Below are 17500 nucleotides of genomic sequence, written 5' to 3' on the forward strand. Positions count from 1 at the left end.
AGTGACACAGTGAGTGACACAGTGAGTGACAGTGAGTGACACAGTGAGTGACAGTGGAGTGAGTGACACAGTGATACAGTGAGTGGATACAGGGAGTGAGTGACACAGTGAGTGACAGTGAGTGAGTGACACAGTGATACAGTGAGTGATACAGGGAGTGAGTGACACAGTGAGTGACAGTGAGTGAGTGACACAGTGAGTGAGTGACACAGTGAGTGACAGTGAGTGAGTGACACAGTGAGTGAGTGACACAGTGAGTGACAGTGAGTGAGTGACACAGTGAGTGACTGAGTGAGTGAGTGACACAGTGAGTGACTGAGTGAGTGAGTGACTGAGTGACTGAGTGACTGAGTGAGTGAGTGACTGAGTGAGTGACTGAGTGAGTGACTGAGTGAGTGAGTGACTGAGTGAGTGAGTGACTGAGTGACTGAGTGACTGAGTGAGTGAGTGACTGAGTGAGTGAGTGACTGAGTGAGTGAGTGACTGAGTGACTGAGTGAGTGAGTGACTGAGTGAGTGACTGAGTGAGTGACTGAGTGAGTGAGTGACTGAGTGAGTGACTGACTGAGTGACTGAGTGACTGACTGAGTGAGTGACTGAGTGACTGAGTGAGTGAGTGAGTGACTGAGTGAGTGACTGAGTGAGTGACTGAGTGACTGACTGAGTGACTGAGTGACTGAGTGAGTGACTGAGTGACTGAGTGAGTGAGTGACTGAGTGAGTGACTGACTGAGTGACTGAGTGACTGACTGAGTGACTGAGTGAGTGACTGAGTGACTGAGTGAGTGAGTGACTGAGTGAGTGACTGAGTGAGTGACTGACTGAGTGACTGAGTGAGTGACTGACTGAGTGAGTGACTGACTGAGTGACTGACTGAGTGAGTACCTGAGTGATTGAGTAAGTGACTGAGTGAGTGACTGACTGAGTGACTGAGTGACTGACTGAGTGACTGACTGAGTGACTGAGTGACTGAGTGACTGAGTGAGTGACTGAGTGAGTGACTGAGTGACTGAGTGAGTGACTGACTGACTGAGTGACTGAGTGACTGACTGAGTGACTGAGTGAGTGAGTGACTGAGTGAGTGAGTGAGTGACTGAGTGAGTGAGTGAGTGACTGAGTGACTGACTGAGTGACTGAGTGAGTGACTGAGTGAGTGACTGAGTGAGTGACTGAGTGAGTGACTGAGTGAGTGACTGAGTGAGTGACTGAGTGACTGACTGAGTGAGTGACTGAGTGAGTAAGTGACTGAGTGAGTGACTGAGTGAGTGAGTGACTGAGTGAGTGACTGAGTGACTGACTGAGTGAGTGACTGAGTGAGTAAGTGACTGAGTGAGTGACTGAGTGAGTGAGTGACTGAGTGAGTGACTGAGTGAGTGAGTGAGTGACTGAGTGAGTGAGTGAGTGACTGAGTGAGTGACTGACTGAGTGACTGAGTGAGTGACTGAGTGACTGAGTGAGTGACTGAGTGAGTGACTGAGTGAGTGACTGAGTGACTGAGTGGACTGAGTGAGTGAGTGACTGAGTGAGTGACTGACTGAGTGACTGAGTGAGTGACTGAGTGACTGAGTGAGTGACTGAGTGAGTGACTGAGTGACTGAGTGAGTGAGTGACTGAGTGACTGAGTGACTGAGTGACTGACTGAGTGACTGAGTGACTGAGTGAGTGACTGAGTGACTGAGTGACTGACTGAGTGACTGACTGAGTGACTGAGTGACTGAGTGACTGACTGAGTGACTGACTGAGTGAGTGACTGAGTGAGTGACTGAGTGACTGAGTGACTGAGTGAGTGAGTGAGTGACTGAGTGAGTGAGTGAGTGAGTGACTGAGTGAGTGAGTGAGTGACTGAGTGAGTGAGTGAGTGACTGAGTGAGTGACTGAGTGACTGAGTGAGTGACTGAGTGACTGACTGAGTGACTGAGTGACTGAGTGAGTGACTGAGTGAAGTGAGTGACTGAGTGAGTGACTGAGTGACTGACTGAGTGACTGACTGAGTGACTGACTGAGTGACTGACTGAGTGAGTGACTGAGTGAGTGACTGAGTGAGTGACTGAGTGAGTGACTGAGTGACTGACTGAGTGACTGAGTGACTGAGTGACTGACTGAGTGACTGAGTGACTGAGTGACTGACTGAGTGACTGAGTGAGTGACTGAGTGACTGAGTGAGTGACTGACTGACTGAGTGACTGAGTGACTGAGTGACTGACTGAGTGACTGAGTGACTGAGTGAGTGACTGAGTGAGTGACTGAGTGAGTGACTACCTGAGTGAGTGACTGAGTGAGTGACTGAGTGAGTGAGTGACTGAGTGACTGAGTGACTGACTGAGTGACTGACTGAGTGACTGACTGAGTGAGTGACTGAGTGAGTGACTGAGTGAGTGACTGAGTGAGTGACTGACTGACTGGACTGAGTGACTGACTGACTGAGTGAGTGACTGAGTGACTGACTGAGTGAGTGACTGACTGAGTGACTGACTGAGTGAGTGACTGACTGAGTGACTGACTGAGTGACTGACTGAGTGAGTGACTGAGTGAGTGACTGAGTGAGTGACTGAGTGAGTGAGTGGTTGAGTGACTGAGTGACTGACTGAGTGACTGACTGAGTGAGTGACTGAGTGAGTGACTGAGTGAGTGACTGAGTGAGTGAGTGAGTGACTGACTGAGTGACTGACTGAGTGAGTGACTGAGTGAGTGAGTGACTGAGTGACTGACTGAGTGACTGACTGACTGAGTGACTGACTGAGTGACTGACTGAGTGACTGACTGAGTGACTGACTGAGTGACTGAGTGAGTGACTGACTGACTGAGTGAGTGACTGAGTGAGTGACTGAGTGAGTGACTGAGTGAGTGAGTGGTTGAGTGACTGAGTGACTGACTGAGTGACTGACTGAGTGAGTGACTGACTGAATGACTGAGTGAGTGACTGAGTGAGTGACTGAGTGAGTGACTGACTGAGTGACTGAGTGAGTGACTACCTGAGTAAGTGAACCGCTGACTGAATGTGACTCTCCAAGGTGCTGAGTGACTCCGGCAGTTTTGACTTCTCAGAGTGACTGAGTGACTGAGTGACTGAGTGACTGAGTGACTGACTGAGTGACTGACTGAGTGACTGACTGAGTGACTGAGTGACTGACTGAGTGACTGAGTGAGTGACTGACTGACTGAGTGAGTGACTGAGTGAGTGACTGAGTGAGTGACTGAGTGAGTGAGTGGTTGAGTGACTGAGTGACTGACTGAGTGACTGACTGAGTGAGTGACTGACTGACTGACTGAGTGACTGACTGACTGAGTGACTGACTGACTGAGTGAGTGACTGAGTGACTGACTGAGTGAGTGAGTGACTGAGTGAGTGACTGAGTGACTGACTGAGTGAGTGACTGACTGAGTGACTGAGTGAGTGACTGAGTGAGTGACTGACTGACTGACTGAGTGAGTGACTGAGTGAGTGACTACCTGAGTAAGTGAACCGCTGACTGAATGTGACTCTCCAAGGTGCTGAGTGACTCCGGCAGTTTTGACTTCTCAGAGTGACTGAGTGACTGAGTGACTGACTGAGTGACTGAGTGACTGACTGAGTGACTGACTGAGTGACTGAGTGAGTGACTGACTGAGTGACTGAGTGAGTGACTGACTGACTGAGTGAGTGACTGAGTGAGTGACTGAGTGAGTGACTGAGTGAGTGAGTGGTTGAGTGACTGAGTGACTGACTGAGTGACTGACTGAGTGAGTGACTGACTGAATGACTGAGTGAGTGACTGAGTGAGTGACTGAGTGAGTGACTGACTGAGTGACTGAGTGAGTGACTACCTGAGTAAGTGAACCGCTGACTGAATGTGACTCTCCAAGGTGCTGAGTGACTCCGGCAGTTTTGACTTCTCAGAGTGACTGAGTGAGTGACTGAGTGAGTGACTGACTGAGTGACTGAGTGACTGACTGAGTGACTGACTGAGTGACTGAGTGAGTGACTGACTGAGTGACTGACTGAGTGACTGACTGAGTGACTGACTGAGTGAGTGAGTGGTTGAGTGACTGAGTGAGTGACTGAGTGAGTGAGTGGTTGAGTGACTGAGTGACTGACTGAGTGACTGACTGAGTGACTGACTGAATGACTGAGTGAGTGACTGAGTGAGTGACTGAGTGAGTGACTGACTGAGTGACTGAGTGAGTGACTACCTGAGTAAGTGAACCGCTGACTGAATGTGACTCTCCAAGGTGCTGAGTGACTCCGGCAGTTTTGACTTCTCAGAGTGACTGAGTGACTGAGTGACTGAGTGACTGACTGAGTGACTGACTGACTGAGTGACTGACTGAGTGACTGACTGAGTGACTGACTGAGTGACTGACTGAGTGTGAGTGAGTGACTGACTGACTGAGTGAGTGACTGAGTGAGTGACTGAGTGAGTGAGTGGTTGAGTGACTGAGTGACTGACTGAGTGACTGACTGAGTGAGTGACTGACTGAGTGACTGACTGAGTGACTGACTGAGTGACTGACTGAGTGAGTGAGTGGTTGAGTGACTGAGTGAGTGACTGAGTGAGTGAGTGGTTGAGTGACTGAGTGACTGACTGAGTGACTGACTGAGTGACTGACTGAATGACTGAGTGAGTGACTGAGTGAGTGACTGAGTGAGTGACTGACTGAGTGACTGAGTGAGTGACTACCTGAGTAAGTGAACCGCTGACTGAATGTGACTCTCCAAGGTGCTGAGTGACTCCGGCAGTTTTGACTTCTCAGAGTGACTGAGTGACTGAGTGACTGAGTGACTGACTGAGTGACTGACTGACTGAGTGACTGACTGAGTGACTGACTGAGTGACTGACTGAGTGACTGACTGAGTGTGAGTGAGTGACTGACTGACTGAGTGAGTGACTGAGTGAGTGACTGAGTGAGTGAGTGGTTGAGTGACTGAGTGACTGACTGAGTGACTGACTGAGTGAGTGACTGACTGAATGACTGAGTGAGTGACTGAGTGAGTGACTACCTGAGTAAGTGAACCGCTGACTGAATGTGACTCTCCAAGGTGCTGAGTGACTCCGGCAGTTTTGACTTCTCAGAGTGACTGAGTGACTGAGTGACTGACTGAGTGACTGAGTGATTGACTGAGTGACTGACTGAGTGACTGAGTGAGTGACTGACTGAGTGACTGAGTGAGTGACTGACTGACTGAGTGAGTGACTGAGTGAGTGACTGAGTGAGTGACTGAGTGAGTGAGTGGTTGAGTGACTGAGTGACTGACTGAGTGACTGACTGAGTGAGTGACTGACTGAATGACTGAGTGAGTGACTGAGTGAGTGACTGAGTGAGTGACTGACTGAGTGACTGAGTGAGTGACTACCTGAGTAAGTGAACCGCTGACTGAATGTGACTCTCCAAGGTGCTGAGTGACTCCGGCAGTTTTGACTTCTCAGAGTGACTGAGTGAGTGACTGAGTGAGTGACTGACTGAGTGACTGAGTGACTGACTGAGTGACTGACTGAGTGACTGACTGAGTGACTGACTGAGTGACTGAGTGACTGACTGAGTGAGTGACTGAGTGAGTGACTGAGTGAGTGACTGAGTGAGTGAGTGGTTGAGTGACTGAGTGACTGACTGAGTGACTGACTGAGTGAGTGACTGACTGAATGACTGAGTGAGTGACAGAGTGAGTGACTGAGTGAGTGACTGACTGAGTGACTGAGTGAGTGACTACCTGAGTAAGTGAACCGCTGACTGAATGTGACTCTCCAAGGTGCTGAGTGACTCCGGCAGTTTTGACTTCTCAGAGTGACTGAGTGACTGAGTGACTGAGTGACTGACTGAGTGACTGACTGACTGAGTGACTGACTGAGTGACTGACTGAGTGACTGACTGAGTGACTGAGTGAGTGACTGACTGAGTGAGTGACTGAGTGAGTGACTGAGTGAGTGAGTGGTTGAGTGACTGAGTGACTGACTGAGTGACTGACTGAGTGAGTGACTGACTGAATGACTGAGTGAGTGACTGAGTGAGTGACTGAGTGAGTGACTGACTGAGTGACTGAGTGAGTGACTACCTGAGTAAGTGAACCGCTGACTGAATGTGACTCTCCAAGGTGCTGAGTGACTCCGGCAGTTTTGACTTCTCAGAGTGACTGAGTGACTGAGTGACTGACTGAGTGACTGACTGAGTGACTGACTGAGTGACTGAGTGACTGACTGAGTGACTGACTGAGTGACTGACTGAGTGACTGAGTGACTGACTGAGTGACTGAGTGAGTGACTGACTGACTGAGTGAGTGACTGAGTGAGTGACTGAGTGAGTGACTGAGTGAGTGAGTGGTTGAGTGACTGAGTGACTGACTGAGTGACTGACTGAGTGAGTGACTGACTGAGTGACTGACTGAGTGACTGAGTGAGTGACTGAGTGAGTGACTGAGTGACTGACTGAGTGACTGACTGACTGACTGAGTGAGTGACTAAGTGAGTGACTACCTGAGTAAGTGAACCGCTGACTGAATGTGACTCTCCAAGGTGCTGAGTGACTCCGGCAGTTTTGACTTCTCAGAGTGACTGAGTGACTGAGTGACTGACTGAGTGACTGAGTGACTGACTGAGTGACTGAGTGACTGACTGAGTGACTGACTGAGTGACTGAGTGAGTGACTGACTGAGTGACTGACTGAGTGACTGAGTGAGTGACTGACTGACTGAGTGAGTGACTGAGTGAGTGAGTGGTTGAGTGACTGAGTGACTGACTGAGTGACTGACTGAGTGAGTGACTGACTGAATGACTGAGTGAGTGACTGAGTGAGTGACTGAGTGAGTGACTGACTGAGTGACTGAGTGAGTGACTACCTGAGTAAGTGAACCGCTGACTGAATGTGACTCTCCAAGGTGCTGAGTGACTCCGGCAGTTTTGACTTCTCAGAGTGACTGAGTGAGTGACTGAGTGAGTGACTGAGTGAGTGACTGAGTGAGTGACTGACTGAGTGACTGACTGAGTGACTGAGTGACTGACTGAGTGACTGACTGAGTGACTGACTGAGTGACTGAGTGAGTGACTGACTGAGTGAGTGACTGAGTGAGTGACTGAGTGAGTGAGTGGTTGAGTGACTGAGTGACTGACTGAGTGACTGACTGAGTGAGTGACTGACTGAATGACTGAGTGAGTGACTGAGTGAGTGACTGAGTGAGTGACTGACTGAGTGACTGAGTGAGTGACTACCTGAGTAAGTGAACCGCTGACTGAATGTGACTCTCCAAGGTGCTGAGTGACTCCGGCAGTTTTGACTTCTCAGAGTGACTGAGTGACTGAGTGACTGAGTGACTGACTGACTGAGTGACTGACTGAGTGACTGACTGAGTGACTGACTGAGTGACTGACTGAGTGACTGACTGAGTGACTGACTGAGTGACTGACTGAGTGAGTGACTGAGTGAGTGAGTGGTTGAGTGACTGAGTGACTGACTGAGTGAGTGACTGACTGAATGACTGAGTGAGTGACTGAGTGAGTGACTGAGTGAGTGACTGACTGAGTGACTGAGTGAGTGACTACCTGAGTAAGTGAACCGCTGACTGAATGTGACTCTCCAAGGTGCTGAGTGACTCCGGCAGTTTTGACTTCTCAGAGTGACTGAGTGACTGAGTGACTGAGTGACTGACTGAGTGACTGACTGACTGAGTGACTGACTGAGTGAGTGACTGAGTGAGTGACTGAGTGAGTGACTGAGTGAGTGACTGACTGAATGACTGAGTGACTGAGTGAGTGACTGAGTGAGTGACTGACTGACTGAGTGAGTGACTGAGTGAGTGACTGAGTGAGTGAGTGGTTGAGTGACTGAGTGACTGACTGAGTGACTGACTGAGTGAGTGACTGACTGAATGACTGAGTGAGTGACTGAGTGAGTGACTGAGTGAGTGACTGACTGAGTGACTGAGTGAGTGACTACCTGAGTAAGTGAACCGCTGACTGAATGTGACTCTCCAAGGTGCTGAGTGACTCCGGCAGTTTTGACTTCTCAGAGTGACTGAGTGAGTGACTGAGTGAGTGACTGACTGAGTGACTGACTGAGTGACTGACTGAGTGACTGAGTGACTGACTGAGTGACTGACTGAGTGACTGACTGAGTGACTGACTGAGTGACTGACTGAGTGACTGACTGAGTGAGTGACTGAGTGAGTGACTGAGTGAGTGAGTGGTTGAGTGACTGAGTGACTGACTGAGTGACTGACTGAGTGAGTGACTGACTGAATGACTGAGTGAGTGACTGAGTGAGTGACTGAGTGAGTGACTGACTGAGTGACTGAGTGAGTGACTACCTGAGTAAGTGAACCGCTGACTGAATGTGACTCTCCAAGGTGCTGAGTGACTCCGGCAGTTTTGACTTCTCAGAGTGACTGAGTGACTGAGTGACTGACTGACTGACTGACTGACTGAGTGACTGACTGAGTGACTGACTGAGTGACTGACTGAGTGACTGACTGAGTGACTGACTGACTGAGTGAGTGACTGAGTGAGTGACTGAGTGAGTGACTGAGTGAGTGAGTGGTTGAGTGACTGAGTGACTGACTGAGTGACTGACTGAGTGAGTGACTGACTGAATGACTGAGTGAGTGACTGAGTGAGTGACTGAGTGAGTGACTGACTGAGTGACTGAGTGAGTGACTACCTGAGTAAGTGAACCGCTGACTGAATGTGACTCTCCAAGGTGCTGAGTGACTCCGGCAGTTTTGACTTCTCAGAGTGACTGAGTGACTGAGTGACTGACTGACTGAGTGACTGACTGAGTGACTGACTGAGTGACTGACTGAGTGACTGACTGAGTGACTGACTGAGTGACTGACTGAGTGAGTGACTGAGTGAGTGACTGAGTGAGTGACTGAGTGAGTGAGTGGTTGAGTGACTGAGTGACTGACTGAGTGAGTGACTGACTGAATGACTGAGTGAGTGACTGAGTGAGTGACTGAGTGAGTGACTGACTGAGTGACTGAGTGAGTGACTACCTGAGTAAGTGAACCGCTGACTGAATGTGACTCTCCAAGGTGCTGAGTGACTCCGGCAGTTTTGACTTCTCAGAGTGACTGAGTGAGTGACTGAGTGAGTGACTGAGTGACTGAGTGAGTGACTGAGTGACTGACTGAGTGACTGAGTGAGTGAGTGAGTGACTGAGTGAGTGACTGAGTGAGTGACTGAGTGAGTGACTGAGTGAGTGACTGAGTGAGTGACTGACTGAGTGACTACCTGAGTAAGTGAACCGCTGACTGAATGTGACTCTCCAAGGTGCTGAGTGACTCCGGCAGTTTTGACTTCTCAGAGTGACTGAGTGACTGAGTGACTGAGTGACTGACTGAGTGAGTGACTGAGTGACTGACTGACTGAATGACTGAGTGAGTGAGTGACTGAGTGACTGAGTGAGTGACTGACTGAGTGACTGACTGAGTGACTACCTGAGTAAGTGAACCGCTGACTGAATGTGACTCTCCAAGGTGCTGAGTGACTCCGGCAGTCTTGACTTCTCAGAGTGACTGAGTGAGTGACTGAGTGACTAAGTGAGTGACTGACTGAGTGACTGACTGAGTGACTGACTGAGTGACTGACTGAGTGACTGACTGAGTGACTGAGTGAGTGACTGAGTGAGTGACTACCTGAGTAAGTGAACCGCTGACTGAATGTGACTCTCCAAGGTGCTGAGTGACTCCGGCAGTTTTGACTTCTCAGAGTGACTGAGTGACTGACTGACTGAGTGAGTGACTGAGTGAGTGACTGAGTGACTGAGTGACTGACTGAGTGACTGAGTGACTGACTGAGTGAGTGAGTGACTGAGTTACTGAGTGAGTGACTGAGTGAGTGACTGACTGACTGAGTGACTGAGTGACTGACTGAGTGACTGAGTGACTGACTGAGTGAGTGAGTGACTGAGTGACTGACTGAGTGACTGAGTGACTGAGTGAGTGACTGAGTGAGTGACTGAGTGAGTGACTGAGTGACTGACTGAGTGACTGACTGACTGACTGACTGAGTGAGTGACTGAGTGAGTGACTACCTGAGTAAGTGAACCGCTGACTGAATGTGACTCTCCAAGGTGCTGAGTGACTCCGGCAGTCTTGACTTCTCAGAGTGACGCAGGAAGAGGTCACGGCAAGCGGAGCGCAGAGAGGCGACACGAGCTTTGAGAGTCTACAACAACAACAACATCAAAAATAATAACATAATCTACATCAACAACATCAACATCATCAACAACATCAACATCAACAACAACAACAACATCAACAACATCAACATCCACAACAACATCAACAACATCAACAACATCCACAACAACATCAACAACATCAACAACATCATCAACATCGTCAACAACATCAACAACAACAACAACATCAACAACAACAACAACACCAACAACATCAACAACAACATCATCAACAACATCAACAACATCAACAACAACATCATCAACAACATCAACAACATCAACAACAACATCATCAACAACATCAACATCAACAACAACAACATCATCATCAACAACATCAACATCATCAACATCATCAACATCAACAACAACATCAACAACAACATCAACAACATCAACAACAACATCAACAACAACAACATCAACAACAACAACATCAACATCAACAACACCATCATCAACAACTACAACAACAACACCAACAACATCAACAACAACCACAACAACAACAGCAACAACACCAACAACAACATCAACAACAACCACAACAACAACAGCAACAACACCAACAACAACATCAACAACAACATCAACAACAACAACATCAACATCAACAACAACATCAACAACATCAACAACAACAACATCAACAACATCAACAACAACATCATCAACAACATCAACAACATCAACAACAACATCATCAACAACATCAACAACATCAACAACAACATCATCAACAACATCAACATCAACAACAACAACATCATCATCAACAACATCAACATCATCAACATCATCAACATCATCAACATCAACAACAACATCAACAACAACATCAACAACAACATCAACAACATCAACAACAACATCAACAACAACAACATCAACAACAACAACATCAACATCAACAACAACATCAACATCAACAACAACAACAACATCAACAACACCATCATCAACAACTACAACAACAACACCAACAACATCAACAACAACCACAACAACAACAGCAACAACACCAACAACAACATCAACAACAACCACAACAACAACAGCAACAACACCAACAACAACATCAACAACAACATCAACAACAACAACATCAACATCAACAACAACCACAACAACAACAACACCAACAACATCATCAACAACAACATCAACAACAACATCATCAACACCAACAACATCATCAACAACAACATCAACAACAACATCATCAACATCAACAACATCAACATCAACAACAACAACATCATCAACGACATCAGTGGGTGTGTGACCTCTGACCTTGAGTGTGTGACCTCTAACCTTCAGCGTGAGTGCATGACCTCTGACCTTCAGTGAGCGCGTGACCCGTGACCTTGCGCGCGGGTGCGTGACCTCTGACCTCGAGTGTGACATCTGACCTCGAGTGTGCTACCCCCCCGACCTTGAATGTGAACGTGTGACCTCTGACCTTGAGTGTGCGTGTGACCTCTGACCTTGAGTGTGGCTGCTGGCCCCTCCTCCTCCAGCCAATCAGAGGCCGCGGTGAGCTCAGCTCTTAACTGCTCTCTCTCAGACTCCGTGGACACGGACAAATACTCCTCCTGCTCCAACTTGTCCTGTACATAGACACACACACATAGACACATAGACACAGACACATAGACACACACATAGACACATACACATAGACAAATACTCCTCCTGCTCCAACTTGTCCTACACACACATAGACACACACACATAGACACACACATAGACACACACACATAGACACACACACACACATAGACAAATACTCCTCCTGCTCCAACTTGTCCTACACACACATAGACACACACACACATAGACACACACATAGACACACACATAGACACACACATAGACACACACACATAGACACACACACATAGACAAATACTCCTCCTGCTCCAACTTGTCCTACACACACATAGACACACACATAGACACACACATAGACACACACACATAGACACACACACACAGACAAATACTCCTCCTGCTCCAACTTGTCCTACACACACATAGACATGGACAAATACTCCTCCTGCTCCAACTTGTCCTACACACACATAGACACACACACACATAGACACACACACATAGACACACACATAGACACACACATAGACACACACACATAGACACACACACATAGACAAATACTCCTCCTGCTCCAACTTGTCCTACACACACATAGACACACACACATAGACACACACATAGACACACACACATAGACACAGACAAATACTCCTCCTGCTCCAACTTGTCCTACACACACATAGACATAGACACACACACATAGACACACACATAGACACACACACACATAGACAAATACTCCTCCTGCTCCAACTTGTCCTACACACACATAGACACACACACACATAGACACACACACATAGACAAATACTCCTCCTGCTCCAACTTGTCCTACACACACATAGACATAGACACAGACACATAGACACACACACATAGACACACACATAGACACACACATAGACACACACATAGACACGGACAAATACTCCTCCTGCTCCAACTTGTCCTACACACACATAGACACACACACATAGACACACACATAGACACACACACATAGACACACACACATAGACACACACATAGACACAGACAAATACTCCTCCTGCTCCAACTTGTCCTACACACACATAGACACATAGACACACACACACACATAGACACACACACATAGACACACACACATAGACAAATACTCCTCCTGCTCCAACTTGTCCTACACACACATAGACACACACACACATAGACACACACATAGACACACACACATAGACAAATACTCCTCCTGCTCCAACTTGTCCTACACACACATAGACACATAGACACACAGACACAGACATAGACACACACATAGACACAGACACACACACACACATAGACACACACATAGACACACACACATAGACAAATACTCCTCCTGCTCCAACTTGTCCTGTACATAGACACACACACACATAGACACACACATATACACACACACATAGACAAATACTCCTCCTGCTCCAACTTGTCCTACACACACATAGACATAGACACACACACATAGACACACACATAGACACGGACAAATACTCCTCCTGCTCCAACTTGTCCTACACACACATAGACACATAGACACATAGACACACATATAGACACACACATAGACACACACACATAGACAAATACTCCTCCTGCTCCAACTTGTCCTACACACACATAGACACACACACACATAGACACACACATAGACACAGACAAATACTCCTCCTGCTCCAACTTGTCCTACACACACATAGACACACACACACATAGACACACACATAGACACAGACAAATACTCCTCCTGCTCCAACTTGTCCTACACACACATAGACACATAGACACACACACACACATAGACACATAGACACACACACATAGACACATAGACAAATACTCCTCCTGCTCCAACTTGTCCTGTACACACATAGACACACACACATAGACACACACATAGACACAGACAAATACTCCTCCTGCTCCAACTTGTCCTACACACACATAGACACACACACACATAGACACACACACATAGACACACACACATAGACAAATACTCCTCCTGCTCCAACTTGTCCTACACACACATAGACACACACACACATAGACACACACATAGACACACACACATAGACAAATACTCCTCCTGCTCCAACTTGTCCTACACACACATAGACACATAGACACACAGACACAGACACAGACATAGACACACACATAGACACACAGACACACACACACACACATAGACACAGACAAATACTCCTCCTGCTCCAACTTGTCCTGTACATAGACACACACATAGACACACACATAGACACACACATAGACACACACACATAGACAAATACTCCTCCTGCTCCAACTTGTCCTACACACACATAGACACACACACACATAGACACACACACAGACACACACACATAGACAAATACTCCTCCTGCTCCAACTTGTCCTACACACACATAGACACATAGACACACAGACACAGACATAGACACACACATAGACACACAGACACACACACACACACATAGACACAGACAAATACTCCTCCTGCTCCAACTTGTCCTGTACATAGACACACACACAGACACACACAGACACACACACATAGACACATAGACACACACACATAGACACATAGACAAATACTCCTCCTGCTCCAACTTGTCCTACACACACATAGACACACACATAGACACGGACAAATACTCCTCCTGCTCCAACTTGTCCTACACACACATAGACATAGACACACACACATAGACACACACATAGACACACACATAGACACACACACATAGACAAATACTCCTCCTGCTCCAACTTGTCCTACACACACATAGACACATAGACACACAGACACAGACATAGACACACACATAGACACACAGACACACACACACACATAGACACAGACAAATACTCCTCCTGCTCCAACTTGTCCTGTACATAGACACACACACAGACACACACATAGACACACACACATAGACACATAGACACACACACATAGACACATAGACAAATACTCCTCCTGCTCCAACTTGTCCTACACACACATAGACACACACATAGACACGGACAAATACTCCTCCTGCTCCAACTTGTCCTACACACACATAGACATAGACACACACACATAGACACACACATAGACACACACATAGACACACACACATAGACAAATACTCCTCCTGCTCCAACTTGTCCTACACACACAGACACACACACATAGACACATATAGACACAGACAAATACTCCTCCTGCTCCAACTTGTCCTACACACACACAGACACACACACATAGACAAATACTCCTCCTGCTCCAACTTGTCCTGTACATAGACACACACACACATAGACACACACACATAGACAAATACTCCTCCTGCTCCAACTTGTCCTACACACACATAGACACACACACATAGACAAATACTCCTCCTGCTCCAACTTGTCCTGTACATAGACACACACATAGACACACACATAGACACACACACATAGACACACACATAGACACACAGACACACACACACACACATAGACACACACAGACAAATACTCCTCCTGCTCCAACTTGTCCTGTACATAGACACACACACATAGACACACACATAGACACACACATAGACACATACAAATACTCCTCCTGCTCCAACTTGTCCTGTACATAGACACACACACACATAGACACACACACATAGACACACACACATAGACACATAGACAAATACTCCTCCTGCTCCAACTTGTCCTGTACATAGACACACACATAGACACACACATAGACACACACATAGACACAGACAAATACTCCTCCTGCTCCAACTTGTCCTGTACATAGACACACACATAGACACACACACACATAGACAAATACTCCTCCTGCTCCAACTTGTCCTGTACATAGACACACACACATAGACACATAGACACACACACACATAGACACACACATAGACACGGACAAATACTCCTCCTGCTCCAACTTGTCCTACACACACACACATAGACACACACACACATAGACACACACATAGACACACACACATAGACACAGACAAATACTCCTCCTGCTCCAACTTGTCCTATACACACATAGACACACACACATAGACACACACATAGACAAATACTCCTCCTGCTCCAACTTGTCCTGTACATAGACACACACACATAGACATAGACACACACACACATAGACACACACACATAGACACGGACAAATACTCCTCCTGCTCCAACTTGTCCTGTACATAGACACACACACATAGACATAGACACACACACACATAGACACACACATAGACACGGACAAATACTCCTCCTGCTCCAACTTGTCCTGTACATAGACACACACACATAGACACATAGACAAATACTCCTCCTGCTCAAACTTGTCCTACACACACATAGACACAGACACATAGACAAATACTCCTCCTGCTCCAACTTGTCCTGTACATAGACACACACATAGACACACATACATAGACAAATACTCCTCCTGCTCCAACTTGTCCTACACACACATAGACACAGACACACATAGACAAATACTCCTCCTGCTCCAACTTGTCCTACACACACATAGACACACACACATAGACACATACACACATAGACACACACATAGACACAGACAAATACTCCTCCTGCTCCAACTTGTCCTACACACACATAGACACACACACACACACAGACAAATACTCCTCCTGCTCCAACTTGTCCTGTACATAGACACACACACATAGACACATAGACACACACATACACAGACAAATACTCCTCCTGCTCCAACTTGTCCTACACACACATAGACACAGACACACATAGACACACACATAGACACACACATAGACACAGACAAATACTCCTCCTGCTCCAACTTGTCCTACACACACATAGACACACACACATAGACACATAGACACACACACATAGACAAATACTCCTCCTGCTCCAACTTGTCCTGTACATAGACACACACACATAGACACATAGACACACACACACATAGACACACACATAGACACGGACAAATACTCCTCCTGCTCCAACTTGTCCTACACACACATAGACACATAGACACACAGACACAGACACAGACATAGACACACACATAGACACACAGACACACACACACACACATAGACACACACATAGACACACACAGACAAATACTCCTCCTGCTCCAACTTGTCCTACACACACATAGACACAGACACACATAGACAAATACTCCTCCTGCTCCAACTTGTCCTACACACACATAGACATAGACACACACATAGACACATACTCCTCCTGCTCCAACTTGTCCTACACACACATAGACACACACACATAGACAAATACTCCTCCTGCTCCAACTTGTCCTACACACACATAGACACACACACATAGACATATAGACACACACACATAGACACAGACAAATACTCCTCCTGCTCCAACTTGTCCTACACACACATAGACACACACACATAGACAAATACTCCTCCTGCTCCAACTTGTCCTACACACACATAGACACACATACATAGACAAATACTCCTCCTGCTCCAACTTGTCCTACACACACATAGACACACACACATAGACACAGACATAGACACACACATAGACACACACACACACACATAGACAAATACTCCTCCTGCTCCAACTTGTCCTACACACACATAGACACATAGACACACACACACATAGACACACACACACATAGACACACACACGTAGACACGGACAAATACTCCT

At 47.0% G+C, this 17500-nt stretch overlaps 1 protein-coding gene across 2 annotated transcripts in view; it reads right to left on the minus strand.

Annotated features, from left to right (window-relative positions):
- Window positions 1–9974: 9974 nt before the first annotated feature.
- Window positions 9975–17500, minus strand: part of HYOU1 (hypoxia up-regulated 1) — a 99885-nt gene continuing 92359 nt past the window's right edge. Inside the window, exons 20-21 of one of the 2 annotated variants that reach the window (XM_076064556.1) lie at window positions 11638–11760; window positions 9975–10128 (exon numbers count right to left, since the gene is read on the minus strand). In XM_076064556.1, the coding sequence (XP_075920671.1) occupies window positions 9991–10128; window positions 11638–11760 (261 nt within the window). In that variant the 3' untranslated portion in view covers window positions 9975–9990. Of the gene's footprint in view, window positions 10129–11637; window positions 11761–16885 lie in introns of those variants that run through there. The other variant, XM_076064555.1, reaches the window with a different exon arrangement.

The sequence above is a fragment of the Petromyzon marinus genome, unplaced genomic scaffold (assembly GCF_048934315.1).
Source record: "Petromyzon marinus isolate PM22_M1 ecotype Great Lakes invasive population unplaced genomic scaffold, UKy_Petmar_22M1.pri1.0 PM_Scaffold_52, whole genome shotgun sequence".
Lineage (NCBI taxonomy): Eukaryota > Metazoa > Chordata > Hyperoartia > Petromyzontiformes > Petromyzontidae > Petromyzon > Petromyzon marinus.